Source organism: Protobothrops mucrosquamatus, unplaced genomic scaffold, assembly GCF_001527695.2.
Source record: "Protobothrops mucrosquamatus isolate PMUCROS unplaced genomic scaffold, P.Mucros_1.0 scaffold49, whole genome shotgun sequence".
Lineage (NCBI taxonomy): Eukaryota > Metazoa > Chordata > Lepidosauria > Squamata > Viperidae > Protobothrops > Protobothrops mucrosquamatus.
The window spans coordinates 1,005,981-1,022,670 of NW_015386431.1; the positions used below are offsets into that span (position 1 = coordinate 1,005,981).

Below are 16,690 nucleotides of genomic sequence, written 5' to 3' on the forward strand. Positions count from 1 at the left end.
AGCCTGTAGATAGAAAGTCTGGCACTTAACTGACATAGTCTTATGACCGTTTTTTCAACATTTTCAAGTAATTCACATCAACACATTACACCCCTTCCCCCTAGATAGTTCATAAGGACAAATATTGAACATATTCCCTTAAATACGTTGGTGGCCTTTTCGCTCGTTCCGAATGCCTCACAACCGCCAGAGGCCCCTGGTCTGTCAGCTTGCCTGCCAGGCTTGGTAGACCAGGGCTGTGGGACCCATCCGTTATGTGTAGAATCGAGTCTCTGTGGCTGGTCTGTCCTGGTAGACCCGAGCCAGTGTCTAAAGGTGGAGCAGACTCCACCGGTCCAGAAAATGGAGCCGTCTGCTGGTATTGCCATTGGTTGAATATCAGGGTTTGGGACTAACTCGCCAGTTGCTAGAGCCCCGTCCCTTAGTCGAAGAGTTCCGCCGTTGCTGGCAGATTCTAATGCACAACTGCAATCGTACTGCTCTTGAGTTTGATTGTCACAGACTGTCACTAAAGTCATGAGCTATTGGCTGCTTCGCTAATCTCTGCCGCAGTTGGCCAATGTGCCTGTGTAGCACACGACCGTCTTCCAGGACCACTTCATAAGAAAGTGGCCATGACACCTTACAAACCATGGCTACCACCCACAGTGCCCCTTGCCCGTAGTTCTGTGCCCAAACTGGGTCGCCAACTTGCAATCACTGTGGTGTCTTTGGCTGTGTTGCTTGTGAAGCAACTTTATCTGGATGCAGGCGATCCAGCTTTGTGATCAAATGCCGGCCCCATCTTAATTCTGCTGGGCTTCTGCCCATGGAAGTGCAGGGGGTTGTGCATTGGCAGAGTAGAAAATCTGCCAGTCTATGTTGCCAGTTGCCGGTTACTATCCTCTTTAAGGATTCTTTAGTTGTTCGGACCATGCGCTCCACTTGGCTGTTTGAGGCTGGGTGAAAGGGAGCCGAAGTGGCGTGCCTAATCATATTAGCCCTCAAAAAAGACTGAAATTCCGCAGTGGTAAATTGAGCCCCATTGTCTGAGACCATCAAGTCGGGTAACCCATGTGTGGCAAAGATTCTGCGCAATTCCTGGATGGTCCTGGCAGTAGTCATAGTAGGAACAAGTGTGACCTCTAACCACTTGGAGTGACTGTCCACCACAATGAGGAAGAGTTGTCCCTGAAAGGGCCCTGCAAAATCAACATGGATCCTGAACCACGGGGCTTGTGTGGTTTCCCATTGATGGACTGGGGCGTGGGGCATCTCTGGTCTAGATTGCTGGCAAATGTGGCAGCTGTGTACCTGAGCCTCAATATCTTTATCCAGCCCAGGCCACCAAAGGTAGCTTTGCATGAGTGCCTTCATCCGGACTATTCCCAGATGTCCCTCATGCAGAGATTCTAAGACTCTAGCCCTCTAACTGCTACTCAGGAGTTTTGGAAATCTGTTAACACGAGGTTTGACAGCTTGAGCTTAACTCTTTTGCCGCTGCGATTACAAACGTGTTTGAAAGTTTCCTTATGGCTAATGCTGACCCCGTATCTCGTTCCATGTTGCATGGAACTCCATGTAGCTTGACTTTGAGCCGAAGCTTCTCCCTCAGTGGGCGATGGGCACCTGTTCTATGCACGCTCCTTCTACTGCTGCAATAGCCAACCCTGTGTTGCTATTCCCCGGTACCTTTCCAGGGAAACTCTTCTGGTGGGCTTTCTCTCTGGCAACCCTGACAGACAGCGGTGATGTGGCCTTGTTTGCTACACGCCCGGCAGGTTGCTGTGTGGAACCTGCATTCTGCGCGTTTGTGTCGGCCTCCACACCCTGCACATTGAGAGAAGGGAACTGCCTTGTCAACTGTATGTTGTGACCTTCTTTCTGATGTCTGCTGTAACTGATCGACCTCTTGATCCGATTCAGAGTCTTTGACCCACTGAGCGCCCTCCTGGTGGATGGCCTCTATGCAGGGAGTGCTCCTGGAAAGCCGTAAGGCCTTGATGGCTCCCCCTGTGGCTTCTTCGGCTGTGATCTCCCTTAGGGTGTCTTGGAAAGAAATAGTCTCTTTAGCGAACAATTTCTGTTGGAGTTCCCTGCTTCTCAACCTGCACATTAAGCGGTCTCACAGTCTTTCTTTGAGGTCTTTGAATTCACAGGGTTGGGCCGCTTGATGAAAAGTGGCTATGAACTCGGCAGGTGACTTGCCCAGTCATTGGTCTCTTTGTTCGAAGGCGTGCCTCCAGGCGATGACTGATAGCTTCAGCTCAAAGTGTTCTTTGAGCATTTTTTTGAGTTCGGAATAAGCAATGGACTCAAGTGGAGCTGGAGCGACTAAGTTTTCGGCGATTTCGAACGTCGCACAGCAGCGTTGTGGCCTTCAAGCCATCTTCACGAACTTGGTTGACTCTTAAGTAATTCTCGACTCTCATGACATATGAGCTCCACCTCTTTGGATGTGCGACATCGAATTCCGAGAGTTTCGCGAGTTTGGCCATGATGAGTTGTTTTCGGCCTCGCAATGCCTTGTGCTGCCAAGGCTTCTTTTAATCTCCCAAGGACTGTTCCTTGGGAGTGCTCTTCCTCCAGCATTTTTGTACTGGCAGGAATGGGGAGGGGACATGGTCTGACCAAGTTGTCATCGCTTGGCTTTACCCCCTTAGTGACTCAGTTCTTCGAAGTTGGCAGCACATCCCACCTTTGTCACCACTGTTATGTTTGGTGATTGGTGAGGCATTGATGAAGCAGTAGGTGCAACAACAACTCTTTATTAAGGTTGGAACAGAAGCGTGGATAACTGCCGCACCACCCCTATTTATACACTCAGCAACAAGGCGGCGGCCAATAGGATTCAAGTATTAGTTCCCGCTTTAAACACAAGTTAATGAGCCTGTAGACAGAAAGTCTGGCACTTAATTGACATAGTCTTATGACCGTTTTTTCAACATTTTCAAGTAATTCACATCAATACATTACAACCTGTATATTAAACACTCAGGTACAGATATTAAAAGATTATTTCAGATGAACGTCTTGTCCATCCATCCCAGTACTGCCTCCCTTAACTGAGAATTACTTTTCCAGGTTTGAAATGCAAGTGAGATTTATTCCGATCAGCTTAGCTAGAAATATAAGGAATTGAACCCAGGTACAACTTGAACTCTCTTATTATTGCTTGACTTAAAGTTGAAATATCCAGTATTTTCAATATTTACGAAGGGTTGCAAATGAATTTCATACTCATGTATTCTGTAGAGAATTACATAGTCTACTCAAAGAAACAGATATCTGGACAAGGATATATTGGATAGAACATATTACAAAGTCTATCATCTCTTTTTTTCTGGAAAGGTTAACCAATATATTGGTTTCTGGTTCATTCATTCTATCAACATAACTTCTGACATTTAAACAAAATGTAGAAGCAAATAGAATCAATATATGTTATTTTAAAAGACACAATAATTTTGTGAAAAAGAAGACATCTCTCCCTGTCATTAGAGATTTGTTACATTATTTAATGCATATTGAAATTCAAATGTGTGCTTTCTGAATGATGTCTTGGACAATTGTCAGTTGCAACTCCAAGATTATTCCAATGTTAAATCTCCATTACCCATCTATGGTGGTTCTGTTGGAAGAAACACATAAGCAAACTAATCACATTTTAGCTTAGCATGTTGTGGATACTCAGATACAGTGGAACAGGGTTGAGTTTAGCATCCAGATATAACCATGACAGCTTGGATAGTCAGATTGTATATGTATGTATGTTGAATGGCTTTCTAACTTTTTTCTGGAATCCAGAATTTACTTGTATTATTCTTTTTTTCTTGATTCAAACTAACCTGACCATTCTCTGGCTTCACAGTTGCTGTTTTTTCTATTTTATTGATTCAATTTGTATAGACACCCATCTCTATAAGTGACTCTGGGTGGCAAACCAAAATGAAAAACACTTCCAATCACAAATGCAATTTTGTCATGTAATAACAATGTGCTCTGGTTGTAGCCAAAAGGTTGGCTTAATCACAATATATAAAAACTCATACAAGTAATAGGGAATGAGAAAAGAGAACTCACAATTAATGTTTCTGCTGTTGATACCCCATCTTTCAGAATATTATGTTCAATGATTGCAGTATTTAATTATAATGAGGTTTTCTTAACTCAATGACATTTTCCCCTAAGCTTTCAGCAACTGTTGTGTTTAATCATTTCTGGTATATTTATTCAAAATTCTTTCTCATTAATTCTGCAGTAATCACATAGATGAATGTGGGTTACTGACCATGTTGTTCAAATTATTAATCATACAACATTATGCTTGGAAGATATAATAATAATTTTTATTTATTAAATTGCCTCATTTGAAAAAAAAAGCAAGCAGGTTTGGATATTAGACCTTGTTAGGAAGCAAAGGATGCTTAGATAAATTGAAATCTACATAGCTCAGTTTATTTCTGATAGAATTGGCACCAGAAATGAAATTGTCATTTTCATAAATTCAAACATCATTACATTGCTAGCTTGTCATTTCGTTGCCAGATTATACTTGTCAAAAGTCTTTTCCTTTGTTACTATTGAATATTAATTTCTGAATACAAGAGAGAAATGTTATGTAAAAGCATGAAAAATAAGTCTATACATTGATTAAGGGACTTTTGCTCAAGAGAAATCTGTTCTTCAATGAATAAATGCAAACATCTAGAACAGGGGTGTCAAACTGCCGGCCCGCAGGCCGGATGCATCACGTGGAAGCCATGCCCACCCCATTGCCGGCAATGGCAAAACCAGCCTGATATGTTGCACGATGTTACATGACGTCGCGAGTTTAACATGCCTGATCTAGAACAAAGTTTCTGGCTTCACATCCAAAAAGAAATGTGGTTGTTACTGATTGCCATTATTGCTAATTTTATTTAAATATCCCTCCTACATTATTGTTCATTTTATTTAAATGTCCTACCTGCAAAGCAATTTATAAAATAAAAGAGGAAACATACAAGGACTGGCCAAAGACATGTAGCAGCTTTAAAAGAATGGCAAACAGGTACATGCATTCTGGAGGTAGTAGTTGATTGGACCCATAGCTAAATATTAGTTGAATTCTCACATGCAGCAGCCTCTTCACTGTACTTCAAGATGTTGTGTGTGAGTTAGGTAATAGTATTTATTTAATAAACTGTAGATAAGTAAACTATCTTTTCTGTTATGTGAACAAAAAAGTTCACTATCAGAAACATTTGACATTTACCCAGGATTGGCAATGTCCTGCCCACTGGAAGCTTGGCTTCCTCCAATGGCATTTTTGTATGTCTGCAATCAAATGAAAATTAATTTAATGAAAAGATTATAACATAACCAAAGTAATGTGAAAACCCAATATCTGAGCAGCACTGCAAATTTTGGCAATCTCTTGAGATTTTGGCAGTTTTATATTTTTATTTTGACCATTGCACCAAGGACAATCCCCTTGCAGAATGTTGATGTTCTTTAGACCAGACATTGAGAACCATTGATTTAATGCAATTAGTAAGCTCAGTTTGTGAGTTTGGAGCAAAGACTGTATTTGAAATATTGGTGATACAGTAAAGGAAAAGGCCAAGTTTAATTCATAACATTTTTTCATTGAAAAACAGGGTTTTTCAAGGCAGTGAAAATGTCCCAGTAGAATGTCCTATCAATTCTGTATTACAGCCTGCTGGATTGTTCTATGTTACATTTTAACCTGGTTTCATTTTCCAATTTATTATTTCTTATATTTAAAAGAAAGGCATGATAGTTGTTTAGTTGTGAGTTCTGACTGAGTAAGGACACACATATTCTGTTGGGAACAATTTTGGGTTTTTCCTTCTCGATGGATCTATAGTGTAAGTGCTAGCAGAACTGGGAGTGTGGCAACTATTTATCTTTCATTAGGAGGGGAAAAAAGGACTCTAAGAAACTTTTGTATATGTACAAGACTCTGTGGGCTCTTGGCCCTTGCTTTCTTTTTAGAAAGAGAGAGAGGGAAAAATAATAATTTGCTGACAACAACTGCCAAGCTGTTTCTTGCAGACCAGAAAAGGTATGCTCTAATTTTAACAAGCTGTCCAGACATGGATCTCCTAGAGCACAATTCTGTCCAGTAAAATGGGAAGTAAAACAGATCAGACTGACTCTGATCCTTCCCCCCTGCCAAAAGCCCTATGGAGTAAGGCCAAGACATGTGGTTGGACCCATCTTGGAATGTTCAACCTGGCCTGAATGTTCTGTTGATGCAGATATAACTTCCTAATATATTTATTAATAAATCAAACTAGTTCTAAGTGATCATTTCTTTTACTGCTGTTCTTAAACTTAGGACCTATGTTTTTCTGTGGCACACATTTCCTGATGGCTCAAATTCAAATTTTATTCAGAAGCCATCTCCTCAATTTGTCAAACTTCAGGATACTAAACCTTTAAATACTCTTCTTCCCAGTGTTAGTTTTACATTTTTAACATGAACCTAGTTCAGTATCTCTCTAACCTTTTTACATTATGAAAAAAAAAACAGGGAATGCCCCAAACGTAGTTCAAACAAAAGCCAGGTTATCTGCTGAGGTGGGTAAACAAAAGTCAATATGGCAATCAGGATCACACAGTTAAAGCTCTGCTCATGTTTTACATGCACCACATACTTTTTGAACATAAAAAGGGGCAGGGCTTCAATCATGCAGCCGGTTTTAATTTTTGGCACACCCAGGACAGAGGAATATTTAAGGTGAATTATAAGAATTATTATCTGAAAAACTTTTTAGATAAACTTAAACCTATTATTATTGTTTATTGTTTATTGTTCGAATTTATATCCCGCCCTTCTCCTTGCGGACTCAGGGCGGCTGACAATCAATTAAAAACACCAATAACAACACAAAATTTAAAATTAATTAAAATGAAATATTTAACTTGTCTAATTTAAAATATAATTAAAAACTCCTCTAAAAACCCCTCTTAAAAATTACCCTAGGCCAGTAATTTTATGAGGGTTGCATGAATGAGCAGTAATTAAAAATCAATCAGTACTTCAAAAGTGACACACCCTGGTATGCTGGAAATTTGCTGGTGTCATAGTTCTGACTAATGAAACACTTCAAAGAACTTCCAGGCATTGTTTATCCTAAAAGCCTTTATTAAAGTGCAACAGAGTGTTGGCACACCATGGATGGATGCCAAGATCTGAATTTCCCTTCCTTTGCATATAACATTCCAGGCTATTCCCCTCCCCTAGTTTGCTGTCATGATTCACATTTTCCAATCAAGCTGGAGGGCAAAGATTCACTTCCGTTCCCTTCCCGCGCGCAGTCCTTATCTTTCTTCTCCCCCCCACCATCATCTGAATTAACTCTAAAAATACCAGACAGTTCTGCATATCTTGTCAAAGCAATAATATCCAATATTAGCAGCGTTGATATCCGGCCCCCCTTACAAAAAGGATAGGTCCTGTATGTGAACAAAAGCATATGTCAGGGATTATCCCTTGGTTTGTTGGGGTTTTTCTCATGAAACATTTTGATGAGTCGGTCAGCCTTCACATCGTTAGATTTCACCCAAGTAGCCTCGGACAGCGAGTACCCCTTCCATTGTACTAGGTACTTTCCCTTTAAAAATTCTACAGTCAAGAATACGTTTCACTTCATAGTGGGTCTGTCCTGCAACTACGAGGGGCCCGGGTGCCTTCTTAGGGGGAGGTCTTAAAGTGGAGCCCTGATAAGGTTTCAACAAGCTGCAATGGAAGACAGGGTGAATCCTCCCTAAAAGCCTAGGGAGTTTCAATTCTACTGTGACGGGGTTGATGATCCTTACTATGGGGAAAGGCCCGAAGAATTTTGGTCCCAATTTCTTACTGGGCAATTTGAGGCGTAAATATTTAGTTGACAGATAAACCTTCTCCCCAACTTGGAATGTTCTTTGGGGAGCCCTCTTTTTATCAGCCTGCTTTTTGTAGGTCTTGGAAGACTTTTTTAACGCAGCTTTCGTGTTTCTCCAAACTTCTTCCCACCCCCTCACCCATTGATCAAGTGTCTGGGAGGCGGAGGGCACCTGACAATATTCAGGTATTGGGCTGAACTCTTTTCCCGTGGCTACTCTGAAAGGCATGTAGCCGGTACTGCTGTGAACAGAATTATTGTACGCCACCTCTACGAAGGGGAGGAGGTCAGTCCAATTTGTCTGTTGGTAGGAAACGTAGCATCTGAGGTATTGCTCCACCATTTTGTTAGAGGATTCTGCAGCACCATTGGTGGCTGGATGAAAAGCAGATTATAAGCCTTGAGATGATCCAATTAATTTAAGAAAACTCCTCCAAAACTGCACTGTGAACTGCCGAAATTATTCGCTTAGGGGTGCCATGCAGCCAGTAGATACAATATGTTTCAGGAACAATTTAGTCAGTCGTTGGGCAGATGGGAGTCTTTTGCAGGCGGTGAAATGAGCCTGCTTCGAGAACAGATCTATCACAGTCCATATGACAGTATTTCCTCTACTTTCAGGTAGGTCTACTATAAAGTCCATAGCTATTTCTTCCCATGGTTGAGAAGGGTCTGCCACCAGCTGCAGTAACCCAGGGGTTTTCCCTGGGATTCTTTTCATTGTGGCACATACAGTACAACTTTTTACATAGTTTTCCATATCCTGTTTCAGCCCCGGCCACCAAAATTGCCGGTGGGTGAGGTGGAGAGTTTTCAAATATCCAAAGTGTCCAGCCTGTTTAACATCATGGCTGTGTTTGAGAGCATTAAGACAGAGGGCTTCAGATAAATACAGTTCCCCCCCTTGTAAGCCAAGGGTTTTGTGAAAAGAATTCAAAAGACTTCAGAATGTTTTTCTCAATAACGATACAGCAAACCATATTATTCTCCATATAGGGATACTTACAATTTATGTTCGGAGGAAATTATCCCTATGAAGGGAAAAATAACATTATTTTAGATCGATTACTCTGAGTATTGTAACGCTGCCTCATTTTGAACATTGCTCTAAATTCTTTCCTCTCTATTAGCCATGAAAGTAGCATGGTATTTGTTCTGTTTCGTTCGCAAAGGCAGGAGACAGACTGTATGGTCCCGGGTATTCACGTGTCTGCCCAGGCCTTTTAGCAGCCTCCTGCACTTGCTGAATGACTCAGCAGGCCCAGGACATAACACCCCTCCCCTCTTATTTCAAAACATAATACTTTACTATTACACAGATAATACCTTATCAATCCATTATTTCTCCTACAAGGATATTTACTATTATGCATGACTATAACTGAACACTTGTTCTTTTGAGCGCGTTCTGATTTCTAAGTGACCTTAAACTTGTCCACATGCTGACAGGCATCTTACGTAGTCTTGTAAGTGTTTGGGTGGTCCTCTTGCTCGCTCTGACCTTTTTGGAGTGGTTGTGATGGCCTGGCCTGCAAACTCGCCTGCCAAGCTCAACAGGCCAGGACTGTGATGCCCCCTAGCCTCAGGCGACCTCCCCTGCTGCTGACTGGCTGGATCCTCTGAACCCAAACCAGAGTTCCTTGGCAATGTGGAATTCCCCAAATCCAGTGGTGGGGTGGAATTCCCCAAGTCCACAATGGACCCCTCTTGGGAGGACTGTCCCTTGAGCCCAAGACCAGCAGCTGGATAGGCCCGGCAGACCGGTTGCGAGCAATGTCCCATTGACCCGGTACCCGAGTCAGGAGTGCCAGAGTCAGGAGCCGCCTCCATGGCAAAACCCCCTTCTGGTGCCTGGGACATTCCACTTTTGCGGAGGGACTGTGGTCCATGATTGTAATCGTGGTCCTCCTCCCCCCCCGAGAGCAGAGCCAGGAGCGGAAGTGTGGCTGGGAAGCCTCCAGCACAGTTGATCAATGTGTCGCCGGATCACCCGACCATCATCCAAGGCCACTTCGTATGAGAGTGGCCCAGAGACCTTGCATACCACTGCTGTCACCCAGGGCCATAGTTCCTTGCCCAGACTGGATTGCCCACCTGAAGTCTGCTAGGTGCCCATGGCTGTGACACCTGTGACGCCACCCGGTCTGGGTGCAACCTGTCCAGTTTAGTAATGAGCCTGCGACCCCAGCGGAGTTCAGCTGGGCTCTTCCCAGTGGCTGTGCATGGTGTGGTGTGGTGTGAGAAGAGAAAGTCAGCCAACCTGTGATGCCAGTTCCCATGAGTTATTTTCTTTAACGCATCTTTGGTGGTGCACACCATTTGCTCAGCCTGGCCATTGGAAGCTGGATGAAACGGTGCAAATGTGGCATGACGAATCATGTTGGCCCATAAAGAAAGTCATGGAATTTCTTTATGCCAGCCACTATGGCCAAGGCTTCCCTATCTTTCTGCGCGTAATTATGTTCACCAGATGATAGGGTCCTAGAATAGTAGGCTATAGGGACTTGTGTCCCATCAGCCTTCAAGTGGCTCAACACAGCCCCAATCCCGTAAGAGGATGCATCACAGGCTATGCATACAGGCAATTGCTCATTGAAATGCGGTAGAACCACATTTGAAGATAGCAAGGCCTTGACCTCTGCAAAACTCCTTTTGTGGACCTTTGTCCACAGCCATGAAGCTATTTATCCAAGAGCCGGTGTAATGGCTCAGCCACTGCAGCTTTGTGAGGGAGGAATGAATGGTAAAGTTTAACAGTCCCAGAAAAGCCTGGAGTTCGCTTTTGGACTTGGGACTTGGGGCCTGCTGAATTGCTTTAAGCTTAGATTCAGCAGGATGGATGCCTTCAGCATCAATATGGAACCCCAGAAACTCTGTTGAAGTGACCCCAATTTTACATTTGTCTTATTTTAACTTCAACCCCACTTGGCGGAAACACAGCAATACTGCTCTAAGCCTTTCAGCCAGATTTTCAGATGATTCCCCAGTGATGAGGACATCATCAAAGTATGGAAATGGGAGGCCCCTTGTACGAGCCAAGCTCTGAACTGAACACATCAGCAAACTCCTTGCAAATTTCTGCAAGGCCAGTCGTTTGCACACTGTGAAGTCCAGTCACTTGGATTCCCAGGGCCTCGAACCAATCGAGTCCAATAAGACTCGTACAATCACCCCCAACTACCACCACATCTAAGAATCCCTTGAAATTCCTATGCTGCACTTGGATCGTGGCTTCCCCCTTCACGCTGATTCGGGAATTCTGGAAGTCAGTGAGAATCAGATTCGACGGCCTGAGTTTAACTCGCTGGCCGCTTCTACAACAAATCTTTTTAAAAGTGTCCTGAGAGATAAAGCAGATCCGGTGTCCAACTCCATCCCTTGCAACCTCACATCAATGTGAAGCTTCTTTCTAAGCGGCCTAGGAGCCCCTGTTTTGAAAATGCTTCTGTGTGACGCGCAGAAACCCACCCTATGTTGGCTGGGGACCCTGGTACCTTTCTGAAGCAATTCTTCCGAAGGCTTGTCCTTCGGGCGACCCAAATAGACAGAGGCAATGTGGCCTTGCCTGCCACATGCCCGGCAAATGGCGGAGCGGAACCAGCAGTCGGAGCGCTTGTGGCATCCTCCACATCCGAAACACCGAGGGAATAAAGTTGCCTTGTCAGAACGTTCTTGAGGCCTCTTCTCCACTGGCTGCTTTAGTCTGTCCACCTCCATCTCTGGATCCTGTTCGGATTCTTCTCAAGCGACCTCTTGATGGACGGAGACCGTCGTTGGAGGGTTCTTGGCGAGCTGCAAGGCCTTCACAGCTCCGCTCGCTGCTTCTTCAGCTGCAATTTCTCTTAAAGCATCTTGGAAAGAGACGTCTTCTTTTGCAAAGATTTTCTGTTGCAGCTCACGACTTCTCAGTCCACAGACTAAACGATCCCGAAGTCTCTCTTCCAGGTCCTTGAATTCGCATGGCCTAGCTGCTTGTGGTAATGTAGCAATAAAGTCCGCAGCAGACTCACCAGGCCTCTGGTCCATCTGCTCGAATGCGTGTCGCCATGCAATCACCGAAAGCTTCGGTTCAAAATGTTCATGCAGCATCTTCTTCAGCTCAGCATAAGCGATGGATTCAAGTGGTGCTGGGGCGACCAGATTTTCTGCAATATCAAAAGTCTCCTGCCCACAGACACACAATAACATAGCAGCTTTAAGGCCGTCTTCCCTCACTTGGTTTACTCGGAAGTAATTCTCTACCCAAGCAACGTAGGAACTCCAGCGTTCTGGATGAGCTGTGTCGAATTCAGAGAGACGACCGATTTTGGACATCGTTGCTGTCCGGTAGCCTCGACAACGCCTCATGCTGCAATGGCTGAAGAAGGGGTCCCTTCACCAACCTCTCCTCCAGCGTTCTTGTACTGGCAGGCAGGGTCGCTTCTTCGGGACGCCGGACTTCTCAGCTCTTCAGGCCTTCCGTGGTGAGTCAGCCTCTCTTTCATTGTTTTGTTTGCAGCACAATCCCACCCTCGTCACCAATGTTCTGTTTTGTTCGCAAAGGCATTGAGACGAGGCAAAGAAGTAAAACAGTCTTCTCTTTATTTTCTCCAACAGAACCAAAACAAAATGCCGCAGATTGTTCTTATACCCCCTTGCAGGGACAGTCGCAGCCAATCAGTGCAAGGCATTTCTCCCGCCTTGCGCATGCGCACAAGGCAGGAGACAGCCTATCTGATCCCGGGCATTCATGTGTCTGCCCAGGCCTTTCAGCAGCCTCCTGCACCTGCTGAATGACTCAGCAGGCCCAGGACATAACAGTATTTATACGTTCACCAGTAAGGAGAACTATTTATTTGAAATAATTGGTTCAGGCTTAAGGAGGAAAACACATATATGGTCATGGTAACTGGTGCCTTCCATAAATTTGTAAAGCTAATTTTGTACTCCAGTCAGCATAACCAGTGGGATTTATGAGAGAGTTTTATGTGGCCAATAATTGGGATTTAAGCAACTATGTCAACATGTATCAATATGCAACGTGGGCAATTACACCATTATGAATCTGCAAGATGTTACTTTGGACGTCAAAGACATTCCAAATTACTTGCTCAAGGAAAGAACAACAATCCTTTAAATGCCCTTTGTGTGGCTAAAATGGTTCAGTCATTAAAATTGTTTAGCTGGTGATTGTGTTTAATTTCAAAAACTCAGCTCAGTTAATGTTATTTAGATGCATAGAAAGCAACGTGTAAACCTTGGCAGAAAAATCTGGCCGCATTTGGTGCAAAGGTGTTGTAGGCAGGTCTTGGTATAGACTGACAAGGTCAAAGTGGATATAAGAGAACAGAAAAACAGGCAGAAACATACTTTCTGGTGAAATGAGGATTTAATGAGGAGCATAAAGGGTAGTATGAAATATCACTTCCAGATGTTTGAGAGAACCACGTGTTCAACAGAAGGAAGATTAGACTCTTCAAGCTATAACTCAGAATCTGTGTGGGTTGGCAGACTAACTCATGACTCTTACAATAAATAAACCATTTGAGTGTTTCAAAAATTGAAAATTTGAGAGGAGGGAAATAGAAGAAATACTGTTTCTACAATTAGTAAATTGCCTACAAAGGCAAAGTCCCTCCCTCCCTCCCTTCCTTCCTCCCTTCCTTCCTTCCTCATGACACATATTTAGTAATTCTGGATCATTTCATGAGCATGTTTGAAAATCTAACTCTCTTGATGAAAAGATTCTTGGCAAAATTCACTGCAGCTGTATCTAACCTTATGTTTTCTAATTTTGATGGTATTACAACTCCCATAATTCCCAGCCAAGGAATTGAGTCATAGTTCCAATGCATCTGAAGGGCATCAGTCTGGGAAAGATAGTTCTAGTGCATGAGAAGAACACTGTTGTATAGTATTATTTATGTAGAAAAAGAAAATATATAATTAGGCTACTGCATAACTAACCCTGTTAAGGTAAGGCACTATATTTTCATGTGTATTTTTTTCATGTTATGTATATAAAATATAGATAGCTACAGTTTGTTACAAGAAAAAATAATATGGCCAGGCTGATATCACGTGACTGCTAATGGCTTCCTTAAAGTGTTGTATGTCTTAGAAGGATCTGCTAGTCAATATCAAAATATCTTGCATTATTGATGAAATCAAATGGGTTCTTTCAAAGCAAAAATCTGTTTTGATTCTTTGATCCTTTCCTGTGCAACTTATCAGCATACTGTCAAGGCTTTTTAGTCCTTCAAATATTGAACATTTGTCTTGCTGGCAAACAAAGGACTGGGGTCAGAAACATATTTGCTATTACTTGGTTTTTATTTCTGCTGAGAAAAATGGGCCATTTCACCGCATTCAGATTTGTCTTTTTTTCTTTCTCTTTTTTTTCAATAGCTGGATTGTTCAAAAAAGTAGTAAATGGCTGTTGTTACTGTTAATAATTACAAAGAGATCCTATATCAGACATCTGGCTTGCAAACTGCAAATTATGTACAGTTAAAATCCACAACATCCCTTGACCTGGTTTTATAAGGCAGCCAGAGAATCGCTTTCTGTGATTTGCCCATGGTAAAATTGTTCAACTATCTTTGTATTTAAGATAACAAATAATATAAGAAGCTAACCACTATTAATGAATCTTAAAACTGATAACCCCTGCTTTATGTAATGGTAACAGTTATAGTTTGATATGATGTCAAGGGTTGAGTTTCCTTCTTTTTCCTCCTGTGTTAAGTAATAGACTTTGAAAGGCACCAACTTTGCTGGACAAATATTAGAGAGAAGTCCACATATGGATTTCAACAACTTAGGGGTTTTTTATTAATAGAAATTTTTTAACAGAAAGCTGTTAAGTCCTTCCAGAAATTAAAGGGAACCATAAAAACAACAACCCCTTTTTAAAGGGATGTTACCTGGAGCCCACTATAGATGGTCTGTAAATGGGTGTAAGGCACTCAATATATGTCAAGTTTCTCTCAGATTCCCTTGAACTAGAAGGTCTCAAGCAAGGTTCAAGAACACAAAATTTGATAAGAAATGTTTTATTATAGACTCTAGAAAAATTGCTAGTGCAAAGAAAATTGACAAGTGAAGACTATAACATTCAAGCCACTTATATAGTTGATCTGAAGTTCAAACCTTATGTCTCTTCCTTATGTCCATGTGGCCTAATGAAATGAGAATCATTTATCAGCTTTCAGGTCCTTTGCTTCTCACCTTGCCCAAATTAGTCTACACCATACCTTCCAAATTGAATTAAATTCCATATCAGATTTACTTTGGAAACAAGAAATTATTTTCACATGGTAATCTTATGTGCCTAGATTGTTGATAAACTTTTGAATTAGAATTGGATGTTTGGATTTGGCATTGTTTTGCTGTGCTACTTTAATTTATATGCTTCCAGTTTTGATGTTGCAGCTAAATGGGTGCAGGAAGACGGGGCTCCATATTTCATGTTTAGTTTCGCCCTGCTGGGGGACCCTGGAAAGGATCGAAAGTCGTCCCGTAGAGGTGGCAAGCAAGGAGGGGACTCTCGTTGATCGTGGGGGGTGTGTGGCAGTCCTCCTGTTTGATCCGAGGAAGCCCTCCAAACTGGCGGGGGGGAAGACTGGCTGCATTCATGTAGCCCAGGGGTGTCAAACTGCCGGCCCGCGGGCCAGATGTGTCACACCAAAACCGTGCCCACCTCATTGCCGGCAATAGGGAAAAAATCATGATACATCATGACACGTCACGTGATGTTGCTAGTTTGACACCCTTGATGTAGCCAGTCCAAAGCTGCTGACAACGGAAGTCAACACGCACTACCAAGCAACTTTACAGCAACGTGGATGAAACTGGGTGAGACCTGATCCTTTCTTTATGATTGTAAGACCTCTTCCTAAAAATTTGCCCAAAGCACTCCCCCCGATGAAAGAGGGAAAGGGAATTTCCGCCCCATTCCCCCAGAAAAGAAAAGCAGTGAATTAATTACTTGGGGAAAATGGCGAAACCCATAAGACCTATTTGGAATTAATATATACATACAGATTAAAAATTTGGGGACTAAAAGGGTTTTTAAGACCTTTTTTTTAAAGAAAAAGACTTGAAAAGTTTATACTATAAGTTCTGGATCTAAAAACTGAAAAGTGGCATTGATGACATCTAGTGGTAAATTATGGCACTGCAACTTATTTATGCCTAAAAGAAACCTGGCTTGAAGCCCAGGATTTGATAAGACTTAGGCTGGTCTTGGAAGCTTTTACTACTGAGAATTTCAGCTGAGAAAAAAGGAACAGGCTTGAGGGCTGCTTATCTGTGTGGCAGAGATGATAAATATTCTAAATTTGGCCTATCTGAATTTTGAACATAAATACTGACTTTTAGAACTGTATTGTGAATTATTTTCTTGTAAAAGAAACATATGGAACACTTTGGATTATAAATCTTGATTGTTGAATAACCTTAAATGGTTCTTTTTTCTCCCTGGACAGAAATGATATATTTCTTACTGGACAGAAAAATTTGAATTTTACCTATATCTGCTTAGGGTAGACTCAGGAACAGACAGTTGGTGGGATAAATCTATAAAGGTTACTTATAAAAAAAATAAAAAAAAATAAACTGGATATTCCATACTCAGCATTAAATAGCAAAACATCATCTTTAACATCTGTTCCCAGTAACTTTAACTTGCCATATCACCAAGAAATTACTGATAAAACACAGAAATTCTCTCCATGATGAAATTAATACAAAAAACAATTACTTTAGCTTGTGAGCAGGTTAATAATAACACAAAAGAGATAAAAAAACAATTTTCTAACCTAAATCTATAAACT

General features: G+C 42.2%; 1 protein-coding gene across 1 annotated transcript; it reads right to left on the reverse strand.

Annotated features, from left to right (window-relative positions):
* Window positions 1-696: 696 nt before the first annotated feature.
* LOC114922307 (uncharacterized protein K02A2.6-like) lies at window positions 697-12,221 on the reverse strand. The gene is made up of 4 exons (XM_029283304.1): window positions 12,090-12,221; window positions 5,237-5,298; window positions 2,379-2,578; window positions 697-1,391 (listed from the first exon to the last, which is right to left on the reverse strand). Exons 1-4 carry the CDS (start codon window positions 12,219-12,221, stop codon window positions 697-699), a joined length of 1,089 nt encoding a protein of 362 aa, XP_029139137.1.
* Window positions 12,222-16,690: the final 4,469 nt, after the last annotated feature.

Bases quoted from the DNA above. Each gene is read 5' to 3' on its own strand.
- LOC114922307 (XM_029283304.1), bottom strand. From the start codon at position 12,221: ATGAGGCGTTGTCGAGGCTACCGGACAGCAACGATGTCCAAAATCGGT. The intron at 5,299-12,089 runs GTGAGGGAAGAC...ATTTGATTGCAG, and splicing joins ATTACTTCCGAGTAAACCAA to ACATACAAAAATGCCATTGG. The intron at 1,392-2,378 runs GTTCGTGAAGAT...CTAGAGTCTTAG, and splicing joins ATTACTTAAGAGTCAACCAA to AATCTCTGCATGAGGGACAT.